The sequence below is a fragment of the Temnothorax nylanderi genome, unplaced genomic scaffold (genome assembly GCF_030848795.1).
Source record: "Temnothorax nylanderi isolate EJ_2023f unplaced genomic scaffold, tnyl_v1.0 TNYL_tig0004_pilon, whole genome shotgun sequence".
Classification (NCBI taxonomy): domain Eukaryota; kingdom Metazoa; phylum Arthropoda; class Insecta; order Hymenoptera; family Formicidae; genus Temnothorax; species Temnothorax nylanderi.
In genome coordinates, this window is record NW_027249066.1 from 1,069,312 (window position 1) to 1,093,809 (window position 24,498).

At 45.4% G+C, this 24,498-nt stretch overlaps 1 protein-coding gene across 1 annotated transcript; it reads right to left on the reverse strand.

Annotated features, from left to right (window-relative positions):
• Nucleotides 1-173: 173 nt before the first annotated feature.
• Poxn (Pox neuro) lies at nt 174-23,988 on the reverse strand. Its single transcript, XM_071708048.1, has 6 exons — nt 22,444-23,988; nt 18,000-18,038; nt 11,169-11,389; nt 5,356-5,602; nt 3,823-3,991; nt 174-3,730 (listed from the first exon to the last, which is right to left on the reverse strand). The coding sequence occupies exons 2-6, from the start codon at nt 18,010-18,012 to the stop codon at nt 3,187-3,189; spliced, it is 1,194 nt and encodes a 397-aa protein (XP_071564149.1). The 5' UTR covers nt 18,013-18,038; nt 22,444-23,988; the 3' UTR covers nt 174-3,186.
• Between the last annotated feature and the right edge of the window lie 510 nt (nt 23,989-24,498).

The following is a 24,498-nucleotide window of genomic DNA, read 5'->3' on the forward strand; positions in this document are numbered from 1 at the left end:
ATTAATGATTATTTATAAGCTGTCGGATCGTAAAAGTCGTCGAAGATGATGACTACATCGGCTACGACGCGCATTTGGATACGCGACTATTCCGCATCGCCGTCATTTTCTTGTAAACATTGACGCGTGAAACATGCTGCATAAAGACGTGCAAGGTAAACAAAGTACATATATCATTTTGTATGACTAGTGTATTTAATGATATCATACAGAATAAGTTTATATTACGAGTATTATTCAATCGATAACTTGCATAATTTTACGCGACGGTCTTCGAAGGCCTGCAGCGACAATACTTGAAACTATAACGAATCGTAACTATATCTTCGATACTTTTTACGTTAGCATTGTTTGATTTTAATTGCAGTTTAATTAACGTCTCAATTTTCTTATCTTTCTCGATCCTAGCTCTAGAGAGATCATTTTCTGAAGTTTGCGGACCAACGAGACTGTTCGGGCGCAATTATTATATTGTACAGAACTATTATTCTAATTATCAGATCTCTGTATGAGCATTCCGTGCAGCGACGTCGCAATATCGTGGCAGATATTTAAATTCATCTTTGACATTCGACAAGGGATATACAAATTTAAATTTTACCTTGTATCTTTTTTGGTTTACGGATAATTTTACGCATGGAATGCTCATAATTTCGCGTCGTCTAAATCTAAAATAAATATTTCAGGCGAATGCCTACACGAGTAATGGGCCTTTTCCTTTCAGGACGTGTTCCACACTCATCTTAAGATCTAATAATCTCCGTGTATGGCAAATAAAAGGGAAGTTTGAGGTTTGAGCGTGTAAGCGTGTTAGCTTCCGCTTGTAAGACAGCCAGTGTAAGTACAGAGGGGTGTGCCACAGACTCCTCGCGTTTCCCTTCACATACGGTTTGTCAAGCCGATTTGCGGTGGTATCTTTTTTTCCCAAAAGAAGAAGAAACCATAAATAAAAGGAAGCGCGAGAAACGCGATTCCTTCCGCGCTTCTTGCAAGATTGAGACGTCACCCCGAAATAAGCATGCAATCGGCGGGCGTGAGGGAGCAAAACGAGCAAATCGTTCGGCATTAAAGCACTAGAGTTTTATAGTGCATTAATTAGTCTGCGATGAGGAACGAGATACAAAGGTTTACAACGTTGTAAATGCAAAGGGAGGAGTAGAAGGGGGGAAGGGTTGGGGGAGGCCCTACCGGCCGCTCGGTAACACCGCTATTTAATTCCCTTTTTTTTTTACGCGAGCGACGTATCATCGTATTTTACAAGGTATACACACGGCGTGTCCACGTATGACACTCTCAACCGAACCGTTTATGGCTTTACTGCGCTGCCACCGCGGCTTCTTACGTGTACATCTCCATCCGCGTGCTTTACAGCCGTTTGTTTATTAGGCTTTCATTTAATTGCCCGATCTCCGGGCCGTGTATAACGGCGTCGCGCGGCTATTTCGCACCGGGCTCTAAAGTGCAAACTACAATGGAAACACGGACGCATAATTGCCTTTTCCTCGGAGCGGTACACCGTCGAGCGGGCTGCCAAAGACACGTTTCAAGATTCAGCCGGCTATACAGGCTCGAGCACAGCTAGATTAAAATATTTTCGTCGTCCCCGAGACTTTTATCAGACGTATATCGTGTTTTTCTTCGTGTCGACGGTCGTTACGTAGGCGCGGAGTTATGTCTCGACTTCCAAAGGTGGAATGTACAAGTGTCGAATTTTATTGCGTGACGCGATGGCCTGGAAGTGCTGAATTTCTTACGTTACGTTGGCATGGGAATTACCGCGCGAAAAAAAGCCGGCACGTTAATTGATATTTCACCGCCAGCGATTCGCTATTCGCGATCGACTATTCAAGATAAATTAGTGAAAGTATTGGAAACTTCCCCCGGATTTCCAAGAGCACTTCACGTTTTTCTTCGCCAGTCTTAACTAGCCGTACGCAATTACAGAATTAAGCGAAATCTTAGATTCTCGAAGCAGTTAACAGCCGTGTATACCGATCGCCATAGCGAGAAACGGCGGTCGAGATTCGCAACGCGGAACGGGAGGAATGAAAATAATTTAATTTATAAGTTAACTTACACAAGGAGTACATATACCTCACTACGTTATGATTGACACTACAGTTTTTCGATTCTAATATTACATATGGCGCTATCTTTTTATTTCACTTCACAGAACAGCCACGTTCTCTGTCTCTCATATCTCTCTCTCTCTCGAAGGAGGAGTAAGAAGCTTCAAAAACCATCTGCTTCTAATCTCTTCTATCAAACTTCTTAATTTCTAAGTTAGACATCTAAGACATTCGCTACTCTCACTGTATCCACAAGGGTTATTCATCAGGTGCAAAGAAATTACTTTCAAGTACACGTGCCGCGACACTCACAAGGGAAGGCTCAGAACTGAACTCCGCCGATTTTGATAAAACCGACTTTGCAGGATTATAGAGAAAGTTCCCCCGAATGTGATAATACTCCTATTTGGATGCAAACGATCAACTGTTTCCAAAATATTTTAATAATAAATTTAGTGCAGGCCTTATAATTTGTAGACTCGAGTTTAAATCCCACAATTAATTAATTTTTTATATAATAATATTTTGTGATGAAAATAATTACTGTTGATATAAAAAATAAATTATTTTAACATAAAAAATTTATATTATATAAATTATAATATAAATAGTCATGATATAAAATAATGTATAAATAAAATAATTACGAAACAGTTACCATATACACTATGCCACAAATACTCGTATGTGAGTGTACTAATAAACTCTAAAGACGTCATTAAATTTATTGATAAAATATCTCGAAAATGATTGACCATCTGCACTCAAATAGGAGTATTATTTGAGGGAACTTTCTTTATAATCCTGCCAAGTTTTAAATCAACGCAGTCGAGTTCTGAGCCTTCCCTTGTCAATGGTATTCAATTTCCTGCTACCTCGACCCTGCTATACTCAACTTTCATCAAATGCGTTTTACATCGTACAATTTTTCTTTGCACCCGCTAATACTACACACGTACCTATGGCCGATGATGTATGCTCACACTGTATAACGTCCGCCCGAGCAAAGCTTCATCGCTGAATTTTGATATAGTCTATACTTCGTGTAAATAACGCAAAAGCAACGTATATTTGCAACTCCGACAGCCTTTGGGCGCTCGACACGAGATCGACATCCTTAAATTTCCTTGCTCACGATAATGCCGCACGGTTGGACCACGCCGATGTTGGGCAATCTCGGCCTTCTAGACGTGGATTTGCTCTCGTCCTTTTTGAGCAGCTCCTCTATCGAGTAGGGATTCTTCTTCTTCTGCGGTTGCGGCGGCTGATTCTCCACCGCCGCTCCCTCATTCGTCGTCATCGTCGTACTTGGACTCGTGTTCTTCGTTTCGTGGATCCTGTGCGACGTTGGAGGATCCCGCTTCGACGTCTTGACGATCGATATCGGGCTCTCGCGCGGATTGTCCGAGTTCGTGGCGTGCGAATTGGGCGTACCGTGCCTGACGAACGCGCTCCGATCGCTGCCGATTTTCTGGCTAAGCTCCAGGATAATCGGCGTGCTCCGAAAGGACTTATAGTGGTCTTGTGATTCGACCAAGTTCTCATCCAGGTCGCTCTTGTCCAGCGAATCATCGCTGCCGGCCGTCGAGCTCGAACTCGATTTCAGCTCCAGCTGACTTTGCGCGCCGTTTTGCTCTGACAAACGTTCGGCATCTAAAGGTCTGTGAAAATGAAATTATAAACGTGTTTGATCACGGAAATACGTCTATATAATAAATTATTTGTTAAATCAATTCTGTCGCGGTGAACTTACGCGAAGGATTGCATTCCATGCTGCAAGTGTAAGGTCGTCGCTTGATAGAGGGATGAGTAGAAGCTCTGATTCCACGACGGTGTGCCGGTATTGCCGGTGTTGGTAGAAATGTGCAACGGTCCTAGAGCGCCCGGGTAGAACAGCTGATAATCCGTTCTCATGAGTGTATCTACGAGAAAATAATTGCAACTGTTATTGCTATAATTTTCACGTTGCTTCGCAGTCATTAAAAAAATCTCTCTCCATAAAAAAATACAGATATTCGGAATTACATTTCATCAAAAACTACGCGGGCACGTGTCCTTGTACTATATTTATTGTATAGTGACGCTGTCCGTATACATGTTGTCCATTATTTTTTATTTGCCGTGAAAAATAAGCCATGTAATATAGGATTCATAGTCCGCAGGGGGAATTTATCCGCGCAATTCCTTGGGCCTAACGAACCCACGGATTGACCCGAGTTCACAACACCGCGGACACTCACATACAGGTACACATTACATACACGCACAATTATACTTTTCCTTCCGTTTTCCTTGGCCATTGTGAGCCATCTTTGAGAAGAATCACTTTTACCCGAGTTTGGATTGACTATTTTCGACTAGCCGTTTGTGGCCGTTAATTGATCCCATGTGGGATTAGGTGCCATACAATTTAAGAAGAAGAAGAATATGATTCATAATCTTTCTTAGTCGAACCTATCAGATATTTTTACTTTAATTTCTATCCGTTTAATTATCTAGTTTTTGCCTATATTGTTTGAGTATATTATTAAGAAATTGGTCTTAGTAGTAGATATTAATTCCTCCTATTTATTACGATATATATTCGCGTTGCCTCAAAGTAATATATTTTAATTCGGCACAAAAAGCTCCTTAATTCTTAGCTATTATTTAGAAAGAGAACTGTCACTCGTAAGTGAAATGATTTGAGAGAAGGATGAAGACGAAAAGAGCCCGGACGCTCGTTTCGTAATTAGCTGCTCAAAGCCGGTAAATTGAGCACCGCTTCCAGCATCCAGCGATACAAATTGCGAGGCAAATTTTCCGTTTCGACAGCACGGGGTTGCGTGTCTGTTGCCCTGCCTGGGTCTGCGTGGCTTTTGCTGACGAGTCAATCACGGCAACGGGGTATCTCGGAGAGATCTCTGCCCTTTCCCACCCTCCCTTCCGCTTGTCACGATCATTCTCGCTATTCTTCTCCTTCGGCGCGCTCGCCGTCGCCATTTTCGGACATTTATCGTCTTTCTTCTGGAAATAACCGCCAAAAAAAAAAGATCCGCGATTCCACGCTAGGGACAGGTGTTTAAGGCGTTATTAGTCTGTAATGGTGCACTCGCAGCAACGCAGCTTCGGTCTACACATAATGACTCACGAAGCTCCGCAACGAAAATATGCACCCGCGCGTCTCTCGCTTCAACTATCGTCCATCCTTTTCGGTTTAGTAGTCGACAAATTTGTACATTAACTGTCCGATAACGAAAATGAAGAATCGTCTCGAGTTCTTTTAGTATCGTCGCTAATTTTTTACCTCTGGTTCCAGCGTTCGACGGAATTTGTGACGTATATCCGCCCGACGCGCCGCTCTCGATGCCAGGGATATCGGTATGAAGCCCGCCACCTCGAAGAATACGATTGACCGACGATACGGAAGGTAAGCTTTGGGGATCGCAAGCTCCCTGTCGCGCGAGTTGCTCGCGGATCTCCCAAGCGAACATGGTCGGCTGTTCCTGCTTCATCCGTAAAATCTTTTTCACCACCGTCGGCGTGGCTACTTGCTGCAACATATACAGTATATAAATTAAATATATTTCAATGAATGTACAGAGATAGATGCATGTCTCATATATTAGATGTATATCCCGCTTTTCATTCTTTAATCAATTTGAAGTCATTTTTTCTTTAACGAAATTATCGAGAGAAATCATTATTCATCGCAACTTTTAAATCTTTAACATTATATATATTTTTGTAATTAAACTAACAATTTTTTTAAGTTTTAATATATAAGATAAAAAACTTTCAATTTTGAACATTTGTGTCCACCGTCCGTAAGGATGTTTATCGCTGTCAGGATGCCGTTGTTAATCATTCCGTCTTTCCTTTTAAAGCCGAATCGCGCGCGTTATCTCATCGACAAATTAACACGAACGCGGTCACACCGTCGTCGTAGCGAGTCGCACACGCATATGTCGTTCACAGGTGAAGAGCACGGACGGGGTCGTCAATCAGATAGCGAGGAGAGCCCGTCCGGTATACGGTGGGCGAAGGCACTACCCACTTTATTTCGGTTTAGCCCCCGTTCGCCAAAGAAACGGGTTGTCCGGTCGGTTGGTACCGTCCACCGGTGCCGTTGCCTGCCACGAGGCCCACCATCGGTTTCGCTACTCCAAAAGAAAGGGGGGCCCCAGCGGTGCTCAATCTGGCCGCGCGGCTAATTTGACTTGCTAATGAACGGTAATGGCACGCGGATAATTTTATGCTAACGCGATGGAAATGTTATTCCGGGCCGTACAGATTTCGAGATCGCCGATCTCTTTGGGGGCGATGGCAGGCGCGAGCGAGACGTATCGAGATCTCGCTCGGGGAAAAGATGATCATCTTCACGGGTGCACGTTCCATGCCCGCGCGGGGGTTCGTATACGCGTTACATATGTATGTACTTGTATACATATCGCCGAGCGGAACGGTATTACCGAACCTGTCGATTACCCGGCACCGATCTCATTCCGCGAGAAGATCGATGCCTCGGCGTTCCGCGCGTCGGTAGTCTGTGCCCGGCCACGTGGGCCCCGATACGATCTCTCTCGACAAAATGTTTCGAAGAGGAGCAGAATAAATATTCGCGGTGCACCGGACAACGATCGATATGATCGGCATAAAGACAAACGGTCGGACGTCGATCGATGTGCTCGGTACGGCTGAAAGGAATTATAGGCCTCGAATAACAGGGTTGCCGTAAATTCTCGCGTGATTGCTCAGCCTAATCGATTTCTTCTCTCAAAGAAAAATGCCTCATTCGTAAGCCATTGGAAATAAGTTTTCGTCGCGGGCAAGTCGAACTCGAAGACTAATCAACGGTACAAAGCATCCTTCTCAATTATTTCGAGTTTGGATAGCAACGACCAGTTGAGATCACGAAAATCGTTAAGGAGTTAATACGAAGTGTACAAGATGTCATTATCCGAAATCCTCGCAGGTGAAAGCACCACTGGCGGGGACGTTTAGGGCTTTAGGGGCTAGTGCCTCGGGGGTAGCGAAGAGAGTCGGAGAGGGCCGCCTAATAGTTTGAGGGGGTTTAGGACAAGCATCGCGTGCTCCCGGGAGCATCTCAGATTCTAATCTGACACTTCCGTCGTCGTCGTTGCCACAATTACCCCTGCTCCGACAATATATACGGTGCGTCCTAATGCGGACCCTCCGCGTCACCGTCCTGGCACATCGAAGCGCGGACACGCACGTGAGCATGCGTTGTACATGTTCATGTACGTGTGCGTTTATGTGTGTGTGAGACTACCGTCGGAGGAAATTGGCTGGGCAGAATGGACATCTGGCACTAAACGTTAGATAATCCGCATATACCGGGCCGTGTATATACGAACAGGTTCACCAACTCGGTAATTATCGCGCGTAAGTTGCGCGCCCCGCTACATGCGCCCCGAATGCCCCGAGTGCTCGTGAATGATAAGGGCGACGACGACCGTCGACACCTTCCGCCCCATTTTTTTTTCTCATGCCACCTGGACGCGCCGGTGGCGTCGGAAATGAGAGACGATTGATTTGTCGTTAGGAAAGTGAAATAAAATGGCACAATAGATGAAAACAGCGAGTTATTTAAGAAGATCGATTAACCCGAAATACGTATATTAAGTTTGTATAAAAGATTTATTTCTTATACTTTGTATTCTGTAAAGTTAGAAAACTAAAATTCTTCGAAAGAAAGAGATTAGAACTTTCTCTCTGAATGAAAAAGAAGTACATGAATCCGACCATTTTACTAAAACATTTTCTCTTAAAATTTACCCTGAAATCATGGTAGTTGTGGGACAACATGTACCACCAAGAATTTTATGTGAGCTATTCTGATTAATATCCACCATAATAAGAAATATTAATATCTATTTCATTAAAATATAAAATATATTTGATTAATTTTACTAAAATATATCTAGGAAATTTCAATAATTTTTCAAAATTTACCAATCTGCATGGTAATTTTTATCACGTTGTTTGTAAAATGTCTTTTGTATATTTTAAAAATTCCTTGGTGTTACCAAGTTGTCCCAAGTTTGTAGTGAATTTAAGGGTAAAATATAACAAAAAATTCTCTCCGTGTATAAAATACCTTTGACATTAACCAATATGTATGTACATATATACGTGTATTTGTCTATTCACAGTTTCTAAAGCAAATCTTTTTCAAGCACGATCGATTGGGAAGTCTCGTTTAAAGCGCGACTCCGCGTCGTGGGAACAAAGCACGATTTGTTCCTATTTGTCGCGGTGTTTTCAAGCGCTGTTAAATCATGCATCGAGAAAATAAATACACGTCCATGAGCGTATTTCCGCCGAGACCGCGAGCGAGATCTTAATTGCCAGATAAATAGGGAAAATCGTCCGATCGCCGAGCGTGAACTGTACGCCGAGAAAATGAATGTCCCGCTGGTCGAAGCCGTGACAATAATCATTTCCAGGTGCGAGTGGTATTCCCTTAACGGTTTCGAGAAACCCGCGAGATCGTTATCAAATCCGGGGGTAAAGAGAGTTAAAGCGTCACGACGGGGGCACTCTGTCGCGGTGTTATCCAGTTGTTATATGAGGGAGAGAAAGCTTTGGATTCGTTGCGCGTATGTACGAGGCGGATTGCGGCGATTTTTTCCTTGACATTCCACTTTATTATCCGTGGCTTCGACGCGATCTGTGCATTTTTCATGAGACAATTTTCTCTGTCGTGCCGCCGCCCTATTATCCGACACGTATCACGTTGACGCGCACGCGTGCGTATGACAGGAGAGAGAAAGAGAGAGAGAGAGAGTGAGGATAACGGAGAAAGTACGTGGACATGCCTCGAAAATGTTACGTACCGCACTCGAGAACACGTGTAGATTCGCCGATAGCCGGTCGATTAATTTCGCGAGATCGCACGCTAATAAATTGCACCGCACGATGCAACGACGCGCGAGACGGAGAGACTGGATCGCGCGCCGTTGGAAATTAATCTGTCCAAGAGCGCGCATTTAATTAAACACGGCTATTGGATCTTAAGGTTTTACTGCAAATATGCGTAGTCGGCAGTCGCCCGAGGGGAGTGCTCTGGTATAAAACACCTGAGAGAGCGCGCGCAGTTTACACCAAATTCGCGCCCGGGAAGATCATCTGTGACCGAAGGGCAATATCGTGGGATACCGCGTCGAGGAGGGCGCGGAAAGTCGTAATAACAGACTTAAAATTGAGAGCAACGTTATCTCGACAGAGCGCACCGTTCATCTTTCGTTACTCAGCAGGAAAATCGGAACGTTCTCCTTCGATGGAAATCGACGTGTGGGGAGGTACCGGTGTGGGGGGGTTGCGGTTAAATGCCGGTTCTTGAGGGGCCCGACGAGTTAATACTGCCAGGCAATCAAAGGATTTACCTAGTAGCCATTATTTAATTATCGGCGTAATTTTAAATCGCTGTAAAAGCCACTTACAGACAGGGATAGTGACGAGCCGCCGAGTCGGCTTATTATCTAACGATCTCCTCGAGAGAGGAGATCCTTTGTGCGTATGACGGTGGGCGGGCAAAGATAAGTCGCGCGTGCAAGACGAGCGACTTGATCCTTCATACACTCGCTTCTCAGGGGGGCTCGTACGTCTTCCTAATTTCTCCCCCAAATTACACAAGGTTGCCGTTTACTTGTCGCAAAGAGGAAAAGAAAAAGCGAAGAATTCAGTCGGCCGATCGCGTAGATCGCGGTTAAAAAGGACATTAGGACTAAGCCGTATTAAGCGCGCAACCATTATTTCGCCACGGGACTATTTTGACATACGTGAAATAAAACGAACGCCGGTAATGGCGGATGATGACTATCGTTTACATGCGCGCGTAATCGAGCCCCCTTCCCCGTGTTCCATCCGGAATTTAAATGTCCTCTTCAGGATTCTAAGGGCCACCTCTTCTCTCTCTCTCTCTCTTCCTCCCCCTCTGTTCTGTTCCGTTCTCTTTCATCGGCGTACCAAACTCCAACTCGCGACTTGAGAAAGGTCGATGCACGCCGACGCGACGTTATTAAAATAAATTCATTAAGCACAGAGTAACAGTCCGCGGTTGGCGCATCATAAGAAATTCCCAGTGCATATACGCACCGTGCAATTATATTGTCATTAGCGGCGTGTGTGCGCGATACCGCGAGCGTCCGCCGTTGGCAGCTTCGCGATGCGCGCCCGGGGGGCGAAATAACGTTCCCGAGCGACATGAGTACGCCATGATGTGATAAAAAACCTGTGACTTGACGTTAAATTTCACGACGAGCGCGATTACGAACGAACGATAGAAACGTGTCCCACGATTTCGCGAGATCGATCTTGATTGCGAGGCGAAGTTTCCTTCCGCGACGTCGCGACGAGAGAAGACGGCGGTTCCTCTTCAACATCGAGGTATCGATTAATTTACGGAGCCGGGGAAGTCGCTCGAATGTTATGCAGGAGAACCATGTAAAACCATTAAATCATGAAAATGCTGATACTCGCACTGCAAGGTGTTTGGATAATTGCACGCACGGTCAAAACGCAGCCCTTACTTAAAATCACATCAGGAATGCCTTGACCGTGTACGCGCAGAGGGAGAACTGACTCTCATCAGAGCCACCGCCCGCTAACGCACGCTGATGCGTGATCGCTCGTTTTCACGTGTTTTTGCAAAGCCACCGACATTAATCTTTTCCTGAGAGTCGCACTCTTACCGCGCATTTTATGCCCAACGTCCGACTTTATTCTCAAATAACTTTTTGATATTGACATTTAATTAAATTTTTTTTCAAAGAAAAATCTACAAGTTCATTAAACAATATGCAATTGGAACTCCTAAATTCTTTTTTAAATACTCGGTAAATATTAAGTTACTTTAGTAAGTCTGCACCGAAAAATTGTGTGTCGAGATATTTCATACTTTATTCTAATATATTTTTACATGAAATATGAAATATTCTTAGTTTTATACATTTGTGCATTATAATAACAATGAGATGTGTCGATAATCGAGATAAAAAAACTGTATAATTGTAATTAAGAAAGAGTCCAGTTGCACATTGTAACGTATAGATACCTCTCTAAAAATCGCGAGCTTCGATCAGAGGTCGATCTTACCTTCGTCTTGCTTCCGCCGATGCTGCCGGGTCGGATACTTCCCGTCTCGTAGAATCTCGTGAGTATCTTGGAGACGCAGCCGTGGGACACGAGTAGCTGTCGAGAAATATCGCACGGTCTGACTCCGACCATGGCGAGCTGCACGATTCTCTGGCGCACGCAGTCCGGCAACGGCCTGCCGTTCACAAAGACGCCGCCTAATTGATTCACCCCGGCTTGTCCTGGAAGAGTAGTCAGTCAGTCAGTCGCGTTATTGTGTTAATAGGGCGACATTACGATTGGCGCGATAAGTCGGCCCAAGTCGGCCGGGAGGCGATTCGAGATTTCGCGTCGATAGAACGGCAAAAGGTGTTTATCGATTCAGAGGAGGACAGTCGGAAATCTGCTAATAATGCGCTCGCGGTCGTCCGAGAAGGTCGGCAGGTGCATTCTCTGACGGTGCGGTTCTGCCTGGTCCTCTAATGACATTGTTACGACGAATATCACGGAAAGAACGTTCCCTCCCCTGCCTTTCCGTCCGGCAAAGACGTGTCATTATTTTCAGTAATATTAGGAAGATCGTGTGTGTAGCGTTCACAGCGAAATCCCGACATCTGTACTCTTCGGAGGTCGCTTGCAATTAACATAGAATCAAGTAACTATACTTCGTTGATATTATGCAACAAAGATAGCAAATGTTCGTGTGCTAACCGCTATTATTTCGGCACTTGCAAAAGACTTCCATGAAATACTAAATTTATTTCGTGTAAAGAGACGCCATAAATTGGTTCCTGTTTATGCGCAATTGTTATTTCGCTCCTCTCGCCAAAGTTCATCTAAAACTTCCTCAAATTCCAAATATGTAATTAGATACTTTATTATGAAACAACTTTCAGTAAAATTCGACGATTTTAAAATTTCACATGTTAAATCGGGTGTAATAAAAATTAACATAATTGGAAGATTCAGGAGTTTAGACCCATCGACGAAGCCTAAAAAAGTTAATTAATTGGGATGAAACGTTAAGACGAGGCCGAGTGGTCGTTTTAGAAACCATTTCGTATTTTTTCTCTCTCTTAGTATTCAAATTCATAAAAACGTGTAATCGCGTAATTTTCATATTCAGCAGCGCGTGAATATGAAACCCACAATGTGTTGCAGACTTAAATCACGTCGGACGACAAGTTATTTACGCATTGCATGCGCGACACGTCGCATAACCGACGCAGCACTTGTCGAAAATTTTATAAAACCGATATTATTCCCCCGCAGTGGTGTCGTAAAACCGTAATGACCGGCTCGTCGCGCGCGAATAAAAACGCCAATTGATCATCGATTTTATGTCCCGCCGTCGAAAATGAGCGCTTAAACGATCCGCGGCCCGGCGCGCGCATTAAGGCGTCGAATAAAATCTGAGTTATATACGGTAGGTTCCGTTTGTCTTCTCGTTACACGAAACGTTGCACGTCGGCTAGAAGAAGTTCGGATAGACCGTGGAACGAGCTCACCATTGTATCGAAGCCGCATCATAAATCTTCGATCGGCTTATCTGACACACGTGAAAAATTCTTAATTTTCGGATCGTAGTTTTCGACGACGATCAGTTAACGGTATAATTACACGCGGCTCGGAATTCACATGGGAATCTCTGTCGCTTAATATTCAGTTTGCTGTATCCAAGTTGAGAGTTCTAGTCTTAAGTCTGCACTAACTTTCAGCAGCGTGAAATCCGGATCCGAAGAAAAAACTCTTGCGTGTCTTAATTAATGTGTCGTTACGCCAAAGAATAACATGAAAGACACATGATACATTTTCGTAATTACAATCAGATTTTAATAACATAACTCTGTCACGTTGCAAGTTAGAAATCTTTACAATCGTAATGATGTTGTAATAGCCGAGGGCAAAGTAGGGAGAGGTTTAAGGATGCGAGCAATCTGGCCCGGTTGCGGTTCTGCACGGATGCACTGTGGAGGTAATCATCGACCAGGTATATAAATTTAACGAATAATAACTTGCCGCGTAATGGGAATGATCGCTTTTATACGTCGACGGTTATTATCGACGTAACTAGAGCCAAAAGAGAACGAGAGAGAAAGAGGAGGCCGCACAGAAGCGGCGTTACTAACGACGTTCTCTCCCTCGTGAAAGAAAATATAAAAGGGCGAAAGAGACCAAAAGCATAAATGCCATGGACGACTTATATAAATCGAGCCACGCGCCTTCACGTAGACACGTCCGGATGCACGGACGAGCCGCGCGTACCAGGACGATCGCTAATTATTATCCGCGCCGACTAATTATGTCATTACCACGATCACTGACGCCGACAGACCTCCGAACCAGCTTGGAGAAATAACGAGCGGCCGCGTATTCGGGCCAAAGAAAAGATTTTCGTCAATCTTTTCCACCGGCATTACTCCCGGATTCCTCGAATCCGAGCTTTATTTGGCGTTTTACGGGCTAATTGACGGACGATCGCGATCACTCCCGTGACTCGTACTTCCCCGAAGGAGCCTCCGCGCTCTGGGAAGCAAATGATCGGCGCGATTATACTCGTGATGCCGAGTGTTTTTTTTTTACATGCCCCCGAGATTTTATATCTCGGGGGATAATTCCTAATAATTTTACTTCCTAATAGTTTACGTGTACATGTATGCGCGACTTTTAAATTGGGAGATAAGAATCGTTTTCCAATTAATGCGCCCATTAGCTGTTTATTCGTGTAAGCGCGATTCGCGAAAGAGTCATTATATGTCCCGGGGCCGAAATTACGAAACGCTTCTACAATTTCATGACGTTCTCGCGAGAGCGGGAGCGGACGTGACGGTCGCGCAGCAGTGAGCCCGCGCACGAAGTGGGAATTGCTGATAATGACCACCGGTCGAAGGCGTGACGGATTGTCCTTATTGGATAATTTAAGGGTCTTTCGATTGGTGACAGGGACACACAGCCGGTAAGACTCATTTTCGGAGAAATTACTTTTCGGCGAAATTACTTCCGGGGAATGCGTGTCTCGCGTGCTCGCACGTACCTTATTCATTAATGGCTGTACTGAACCTTCAAATACGCGATACCTACGGAGCATTTTTTCATCAATAAATAAATAAAGACCGGATCTTGGCATTGAACAAATCCTTCAACTTTGGGCTTATACCGCTAAATTAATGTTTGCTCAACCATTTTTGTATAATTGATTAATTATCTTTAATTATCTATCTCTTAATGCGTCCTTCATTCGTTCTGCCGGGCACACCAATCTGTGACGCGATTGCACCACGAAAATTATACACGCTATACGCATTTCGGACAACGGGAGAGACGGACGGGCGACGCGTAAGCGACGGACACAGCGGGCCAAATTATTATTACGGCAAAAACTGGCCGAAATGGCGTCTTTATCTAACTGCAAATCTGCCGGTGGATCCGCGAAATAATGGAACCGCGCGTTAACGGCGCGGTTCTGGCCACGTTGCATCATAAACAGCACGGAACCGCTCGTTTACGTGAGACAAAAAGCGCACGCACGGAAATCGGAATACCGGAAACGCCCGATCTGCAGAGGGGCCAAGCCGTAAGTAGAGGCGAACGGGATAGAATTGGTAAAAAGCCGCTCGGAAATATAGGCTGCTACGCGGACGTAATCGTGAAATAACTGTTATCTCTGATAACGGCATGGGATGTTAATAAACATGCGTTTGCAATAATTAAAGGCGATAAACCGCGCGCTTCTCGGGTCGGATGTGCTGACGATCTGGTTTATTAAATAGATAATAGATGCTATACGCTGTACATTAAATGCGCAGCTTTTTCAGCGTGATGAGTACTTTAGGTGCACTTTCCGTCCGCGGAATAATCATTTTTTTAGAATTGCCTTGTTCTCCTTTCAATTTTTGCCAGGAAAGTTATAGTTTATTTAAGTCGGCAAACGTTTATAAATATGTATCTTTTATATAGTTTCAGATTCTGAATTTAAATTTTTTAAGAATATTCAGTGTTGCAATGCAAAATATATTTGTGATATTCGTTTCTTCCAAAGTTTCGTCAATTTATCGGATGCGATCTTGATTGAATTTCTAGTCGATACTATGGAGATTTCACTATTTTAGACCAAAAAGATTTTATTAAATAAAGCTTTAAGAATTTATATACATAATTCTCCTTAAATTTCTCATAAAAGCATTCAATTTTTTTTACCATATTAATGCGTTTTAACCTTGACCACTTTTTGATACATTACCGACTAAATGCACATAGTTCATCAAGCCAATAATTACGAAGAAATAAAATGTAGTATGTATAAAATTTCTTGTTATCTAATCGTGCACGCTATTTTTATCACAATTAGATTATTTTACGTAATTGATTTTCAAGGAAAAAATTAACGTTATATATATTATTGCATTAATATATTATTGCTTTAAAAATGACAAAATTAAGAATTACATTTATATCATGGTTTCTTTTTTTTTCTCTTTTTTATTTTTGTTATTTAGAAAAAATTTTATAGAACTTTTAGAGTGTTAAATTGATCAATTTCCAGGATAACTATATTAGAGATACATATTAGAGATTACAATTTTATAGGATATCAATATTTTTAATCTCCTTTTATATTCCAGCCTATATTTTCTCAACAGAGCGCAAATTGTCAAATTACGAGCACAAGGTTCTTTCGCGAGCGCATAAAAAGGGATATCTCTCAAAATATAATACTGGCTTAGGTTAGAATTAGCCGGCTAATGCGATCGCCAACAACGATCGCTATCGCGCTGGCCATTTAGGCCTTAACCAAACTCTACACCTGCCCTACCTGTAATCACGATCCGCACCCATGCTAACAGATTTTTTTCTCTCTGATGAGAGAGCGAGCACGTCTCGTACCGGGAATCGCGATTTGCCGATTCGGAATCGATGCCGAATCGGTCACCGTTCAACTCGCTCGCGATATCGGCCCCGTCATCATCTGTCTTAAAAGAACACATGCGAGAGATAGCCTTAAATGGAAGTGTATCAAGATGGTTAACAGCGGCTGTTATTAAGCGTTTATCGCTTCAATGATTATCCGCGACTTGGATGTTGCTGATAATTAAGAGGTAACATATGTAGCATGCGAGCTCGCTGATAATTAAAAGGTAACATTGAATCTGGGAAGTGCGCATTATGAATCTTGATAACATCATTCAATATAGCCTCTATAATCTTGTAAATAATTTTTTGATATAGTAGCGCATTTCAAAATTGCCCGCATAATGTTTCGCCATAATTTATATGTGGCAAACTCGTTATACACATCGACAGTCTTCTACGATCTCGCTGCATTTCGTTGACGCGAAGTGATCCAAGAAAGTTGCTAAAGAGAGGCATTACGCGAATCGTTCGGTTGACAAGATTATGCATTGGCAAAATTAATATCCCAATTCATGGAAGGCCGCGACAATCGAAACGGAGAATACTTTCTCTAATTTCGAAGACTTCTCGCCGGTGGCTCGGCGGAAGAAGAGCGAGAGATTGATCGCTCGATCGGGATCCAGGCAGGATTTTTTACACGAGCATCAGGCATCAGCGTAGCGAGGAGGGAAACAGAGAGGAGAGACGGTAGATTATAATTATACTCGTTTAATAATAGGCCTATAGATGTCGGCGTTCGATCCACGGTATAAAATTCTTCGTTAATTACTGTCAAACTGCCTTTCAAAGCGTAATTTAGCCTTGAGGCAGCCGGGAGAGAAGGGGAAACTCTCTTCTGTATAGAAGAAGAGGAGGAAGGTAGAAATTTTTATTTTCACGACCGATCGCGACCTGTGATCTCGCCGACGCGACGGTAGCTGACCCCGTCCCGGGGAAACCATAACGACGTGTTACATTCTTTCTCACATAAATCAGGAAGCGAAGCCGACCGAAACGCCCGGTGAGATTGGCTATTTAGCAAACTAGCTGCTGTTTGCGACGAGCCGACGCGTCGTCTTTTTCGGCTATGAATTAGCATACGCTATGCGTACACTTATAGTGAAATGATTCAACGATTTAATCCTTTAGCCATTACTTTCTCAAAATTCCTGACAAAACCGAAATGCATTACAATTAGTATTGTCTAAGTTATTTATTATTAATATTAGATAGTGATGTTATTAACGAGATTAATGAGAAACTTGATTATTTATTGAACTCTGCTTGATTTCACAATCCCAATTAGATGCGTATTCCATAATTTGTAATTTTAATTTTAATGATGAATTCTTTAATTAATATAAACTCGATTTTTTTTAGCGAAAATATCACGACGTCAATAATTTGCGAGTAAGAAGCGGTTGCAGAAAAAGAACGAATTATATTCTTCAGAAGTAGATTTTCTTACTTTAACAGAATCTCGGTTTTTTTGAAGTTTAATTATAAGGATATGCGATGTGTAGAAAATTGGAAAGTTGGAATAAATCGCGATCTCTCTCGACATTTTCGCCAAGAAAAGATAAACTCCAAATTGATCAGGAAACATTCTTAAATATTAAAGGATGAAATTTAAACTAATACCTTGAGTTAATTAACATTTTGTTATTTTCAGCTACCATGTGTCGAAATTTATTATTTTAACACAAAACAGTATTTTAACTTCATTGGTTTAGTTAAATTAACGACGTATTGAGTAGAAGCAGTGGCGACTTATAAGAATGGTTAAAAATGACTCAAATTGAGTATAATCTGACAGTACGAATTCAACAGTAAAGTAGCCGTAGAAACTAAAATCGCGAGTTCTGGGACATCCTGCGACCGGGGTACACACGTGTTCCAATCGAAGGAAGAAATGAAATTTGAAGTCTGAAGAAATCTGAGAGGAGCAAATATCTTACTCACCAGTGTGCGGCATGGCGACGAGCGATCAGCGTGCCGTATCTGAAACAGAACAAGTACGCGGTCTTTAAAACTTAACAGCAAACTGCAAGTTGTACGGTGTGTATAACGCGAAACGTAGTGCGCATCGCCGTTGATCCTTCGTGAGTGGCGTATCGCGAGCACCATTGCGCGCCGTGTGTGCGTGTTCTTGCCGCGCGCGACGTATTATATAGAGTATAGCGGGAGTATAGCCTTCGCCGTTAATGAATTTAAATGTATTCAAAGGGCGCGCTTGACGCTTGACATGGCAACCCTTAAATATGCAACCGTACCGATAAGGCAAAGCGCGGCAAAATATTGCCGCCGGTAGCCGCAAACCGTGACTCTCATTCCCGAACAGAAGATCGCGGCGAGATCGCGGCGACGGCGGCGGCGGCGGCGGCGGCGGCGGGGCCGCTCACCGAGCGCCGACAACTTCATTTTCATATTTCAGTTTTTACACTAATTGCATAAATTACCGCGTCGCGCACGAAATTCCTGGATCGTCATCCGGTGGACGGGATTCGCATCTCTTTTCATTGTTACTCGTCAGCCTCGATCCCTTCGACATTTCCACGTCTAACATCGTAAGAGCAGGTCGGCGCCGCGGCGTAAGAAATCCTGATTTGAGAACTTGCGCCGGGACAGAAGAAGGAGCGAGCGGAAAACTACGTGGAATGCGTGCGTAGCGTGGCGGGTGGCGTGTACTTTGTGATGCAAATTAATGCACGATTACCGAAGCACCCCTCGCCCGCCCTTGCGCGGTCACCGGCGACTCCTTACCCTCCATAGTTACCCTTGCTTCTCTTCGCGCAGGTGTGCGTACATGTGTGTATGTGTGTGGCACAGCGGGGACGTGTTTCAAGGTATATACGTGTAATAAGTACGATCCGCCTCCACCCCCGTGACTCGATGCTTACCCCGGCATTAGGCCTGGTTACACGCTCGTCCCCTCCCTCCCATCGCAGGTTCTAATCTGATGTAACTATTACATACGTTACGCGGTATCCATATAGTCGAAATGGCTATGCCCTGCACGGAGTCTTGATGAAAACTCATTTCTTCATGCCCAACCATCATCCTAGCCGGCGCGGCGCGGCGCGGCGTGTCCCTCGTAGCGATATTCTCTACTTTCCAGCCAACCGCTAATTTATATCTTCGATCGGGAAAGAACGCCGTTCTTTCTTCGTGCCTAAAAGACGTGCCCGGCAAAATAATTTCTAATCGCCCTCCCGTCTCTCTCATCAAAAAATTCTCTCCGTATATATTTTTCTCCGTAAACGTAAAACGAGTCCGTAAAGATCCGGCGTATCCGGCCACGCGAAGCGACGAGTCTTCGGCCTCGGCGAAAAAAGCGGATTGCACGTGTGTCGCAGCTCGAAGGGCTACTAAATTCCATCGCGCAGCGATTTCAAGGTGTCAAGTTTTACTCGTTAAAGGTATACGGTCTACGATCGCGCGTTGTCGGCTCGATTCCCGACGACGACGAAGACGACGACAACGAGCGGCGAAGAATGCATGAGCTTTTTGCCACGGGACGGGATTACTTTCGGCCCGACGGCGACGCTCGCCGGGCAATCTCGTTGGTTCGCGTCCCGCGGGGATGAAGCTTCCCGTAATGAGGATTGAGCGATTATTATAAATCAAACGAACCGGAGGCCACGGTGAGCCGGAGCATCGCGTTTCTCGCGTGCCACGTGTTTTGCCGATGTTACTCTCGCGAACACGTGTTCCGCCCTCTTACCTTCTTCCCTTTTTCCCTTTCTTTCTCCGTTTGCTCTCCTCGCCACCGTAAACGCATGCAAATGTTGCGAATGCGCGTTGCATTCTCGACGCGCGCAATTATTATTCTCGCATTAATCTCATGAAATAAAATAAAAATACGGGTTTAGATTTGTAGAAATAATGTAGTCTACGCTTCGTCAATCATTTCTTAGATTCTTACTAGGCTGTCATCATTATTGTGAATAATTGAACATCAGATTTTGTTATTATCCCAGTGAACGATATATCAAATATATCTTTTCTAATTTTTTTGTCGTAATTATCATCAATAGAACAATTTTCTCCTTATAATTTTTTCTTTTATAACTGAAAAATCTACAGAAACCAGAGAGATTGTGTTACATGAGTATTAATGAGGAAAATACAAACGTGTTACTTAAAGCTTAATACAAAAACTATAAAAACTCAATCAGTCATTCTCGATCGACTAGTAGATCTGAGATTTCCGGCGAGAACGAATATGCGAGTAGCTCGAGTCGATTTGAGAACCGCGGCAGCCGCGGTAAATCGCCGGTAAGGTCACGCTTTTACGTGTAAGCCCTAAGCGAAATCTAGTTTTTGTTTATTCATTAGGTTACCCGCGCTTTAAGTGGTACGTGAAGGAAGGCCTCGCCGCAGCAGCGACGTCGGGGGAACGAAACGGGCCGGGAGAAGCGCGGGGCGGGAGGGTGGACCGACCAACCGACGACCGACCGACCGCCGTATCACCGATACGCCACCAGCCATAAAAATCTGAATATATTAGGCCTACATGCGCACGACATCTCGCTCGGATCGTGAACACGTTACCCGCGATAATCTACGCTCGTTTCCAGCACACTTTGCACGTTTATGCGTATACCAGAGGCGACTACCGTGCGAGCGGGTTACCTTTCGTCGTCACCGTTCCGGCGCTTCTTTCCTCGCCACCGATTTCGAACCGAATTATCCTGTATCAATTAGGGATTGTTTTGCTGGTCGCAATTTATCGCCGTGTTCTTCTCGAAAAAATAAAAAATTTACCAGGTACAAGTAAAATCACGGAATGATCGTCGCGAAAGAAGTTAGGAAGTCAAGCTACCTATATTTCTTCAACAATCTTATTTAATAAATTATATATGCATAATCAGGAAGGTTGCTTTTCGAGCATACGTGCGCTTTATCTACAACAATATTCAAGGTTAACATTGACGTACTGCACTTAAGCAACGTTCGTTTCATCTCTCGTAAATCGCGTCGTACGGAATCATCTTGTTCGTCGCATCGACGCGGCACGCTGACTCTGAAATTTAAGATTTTTCGAGCTTCCGAGCTGGCCGAACGGATAAGCTTTCGAGAGCGCGGTAAGAAAAATCGGCGAGAGAGAGAGAGAGAGGCGCGGGTGGTGGCAGACGAAGAGGGAGAAAGAGACCGAGGGGGAGGGCGGGTAATTAGAATAATTCGGGCCGCTGTGGTTCACGCCATCCGGACGAATTTGCATTTTAAATGAAGCGATGGCGTGCCAAGGGCCCCACCGTGCAGGCGGAGAGAGAGGAGGAGAGAGAAGGAGCGAGAGAGCGAACGAGAGCGGTATAGAACTTTGTGCTTTATAAGGAACTTTAATATTTATCGCTTATATCCCGACCGAATAAGTATATGTATAAATCCGCCCTTTTCCTTCCTCGCGAGACCGCCGCCGCAGTCACGGGGTTCGCTCATGCTCATGTTCGAGCGCAGCCCCCGCGACTTCCTTCTCGGTTCTCTCTTCCGTCTCGCGGCCCCTTGGCGGTCCCACCGTGCCGTCGGATCATTATCGCGTAATTAGCGCCGCTGATTTTCGTGTCGCGTCATCGCACACACGCACGCACACGCCACGATGATTTCAGCTTTAATCTGTTCCGCGCGACACTCCGCGAGGATTCCGTCGTCGGTTCCGTCGGGCGATAAGATCGTCGCGGGTTATTTTTTCCTCTTTTTGATATTTTAAGCCCCAGGTACACGAGATAATCTGTCGTCGCGCGTTCGAATGTATCGATAAGTGTCGGGAATTTCCGATGCGAGATACCAAGGGGAATACGTCGCTGACACACGTGCGCCGCGCGAACGCGGAAATACCACCGATAATGTAATATATTTAGATCAGATTTTGTTATTGTCGGCGCTTCGATGAGAAATAATTTCCTCTTGCAGGAAAATATGCCTTTTCCGTCAATACGCAAAGACCAGTAAAAAGACTAAAAATAATCGCGTGAAGCGCACCGACACATAGCGAGATATATATGGTTAAAGAAGAAAGAAGAGAGCGAAGGAGTTTAAAAAGATAGCAATAGTCGAATGTCCGCTAGAATCATTAACCGCCGTCCGCCAACCACAGACTTTACGTCGACGACGTTCATCGCGGATGCAAACGTATATTACGGCGAGGGGTGAGTTTTTCTCGATAGGCAAATACACGGCGCATCGACGTTTATGAAAGTCGACGTTGAGTTACCGTCGGGCGTTACGAGGTAACGCGATAGGTACCGAGCGAATAATGAGACGCGAGGCGGATCGGTCTAATTAGGGGGCAAGAAACCCGTCGGATAATTTATTTATCCAGCCGGGACGGCCACAATTACACGCGGAAACGTCCATCACGGCGCGTTCCAGCGAGAGGAAAAGGAGAGCGCAGCCCCGTACGTACCTGTTGATTTTTTATGATATCAGTCCGTGTACTCCTTAGCTTCCGAGTGGCATTCGATCTCCTCGAGGACCTCCCTCGTAACTAGGTTCGAAGGTGTCCCACGTTTCCCGTTTTTCACCTCGGTCTTTTCCCCGATTCTTGTCGTTCTTGCCTCGATTCAATTCACCGACATTGCACGTACGACGTCGCGCCTCGAGTCCTGGCGAGACGTCGTCGTCCTGACGTGCGTCGCGCGTTTGCCACACGCAGGAAGTGACTCCGCTTTCACGGCAATCAGACGTAGATGCGACACGAAAGCCGGAAAGACGGATAGAAAAAGAGAGAGAGAAAGGGAGGGAGGGAGGGAGGGAGAGAAGTTGACTGTATAATGGTCACGTCAGATGACAGGAAGGTTTCTCTCAACAACCACCTTTCGCCGTGTGAACCGATGATCCGCTCTTTATCTCGGCGCTTCCTTCCGTGCGTCTCGTCCGTCCTCTATTTTTATTTCGCTCCGATAGCCACGCAAAGTACAATCGGCTTGTCCTTGATGAAATCGCGAGGTGGATGTTCTTCTTTTACTTGGAGAACGCACGCATTCCTTAGCTCCTTTAAAGGTCCGATCAATCATCAAGATCACGGCTCAACCATCCCGTCAGCAGGATTACACTCGTAACTGATCGCACTGCAGAAGCAACATCTCAACGTCGATTTTTATCAATCGATCTTCCTTCAGGCCAAACGTCTATCGCGGAGGAATCTTCTTAACAATGTTCTCGCTGTTCCACTTCCACTTACAATTAGTTGGGCTCACTGGTAATCACGCGTTCAGCTTCCGACTCCTCGGGAAAAGCCGCCACCGTCGGAAGTCGCAGTCCCGTGGCCGCGATTCCTCGACTGTTTCCTCCTCTTCTCGGCAGGCCGGCGCTCATCACCTCGTACCCGTGGCGCAGAGCACGTGCAGTTACTCCTGGTAGCCGGCGGAGTGCCAGGTCTCCGCGCGACGCGAGGGCAAACTCGCGGTGGAGACCGCAAACTGCGGTCGGCCGCTCGGCGAACCCGCTCGAGGAGAAGGACGTGGAGCGTCGACGAGGCGGAGGCAGGAGGGAGAACGCGGCACAAGCACAGGTACCAACGAGCAGACCGTGGCAAGGGCGCGAGAGCGCAGCGAGAGATACACGCGCGCGCGAAAGAGATAGGGAGAAAGAGATAGAGAGAAAGATGGAACGCAAAGAGGAAGCGAGAGAGAAAGAGAGGCGGTCAGGACAAGATGATGTGGACCACGCGGAGGACACGGCGTGTCTGAAGTGGGCTCGGTCCGCAAACGGGGGTTACGGGCTTTGCTTTCGGTCAGGTCCCCCGTACCCTCTGCCACCGCCCGTGTCTACTCCTGGCTCGGTCGTACGCGTCGTGTGTGTACGCTGGAGCGAGAAAAAGAGAGAGAGAGAGGATGCACGAAAGCGAGAAACAGAGCGAGAGGGAGAGAATGAGAAGGGGGGGAGAGAAGGTGACGGTAGCGTGTCGTCGCGTGCTGGATGTTGTATCGGGCAGGCCCGCGTGGCCCGTGGCTCGTGGCCCGTGGCCCGGGTTGTGCCCACGGCGAAACGCGGCCCGTGGCCCCCGCCGGAAGACAGAGAGAAAGAGAGAGAGAGAGAGCGAGAGAGAGAGAAGACCGCAAGATTGGAGGGGTTGACTCGGTCAAGGAGAGTAAGAGAGAGAGAAAGCTCGGGGGTGGGCGGGCAGAACGCGTTCTCCCTCGTACTACCACTTTGCCTTGCCTCCTCGTCGAAGCTCCTCCGAAGGGCTCCTACTCCTTCTTCCTTCTCGTGCCATCGCGTTCTCTCTTTCTCTCTCTTCCTCTCCGCTTTTCTCTCGCTCCCCCGCGCGCTCTTGTGCGCGCGCACGCACGCACGCTCGTGCGCGAGGGTAGTCGGGAGAGTCGCTCTTTCTCCCGGAGGTTGGTTCCGTGACGTCCCCCTCTGCCGCGTATCGTAGATGTAATTAAAGGGTTTCCACGCGGGGCCCGCCGCGGCGCGGCGGCGTATTTCGTAGGACCGCACGAGATCCTCGAACTAT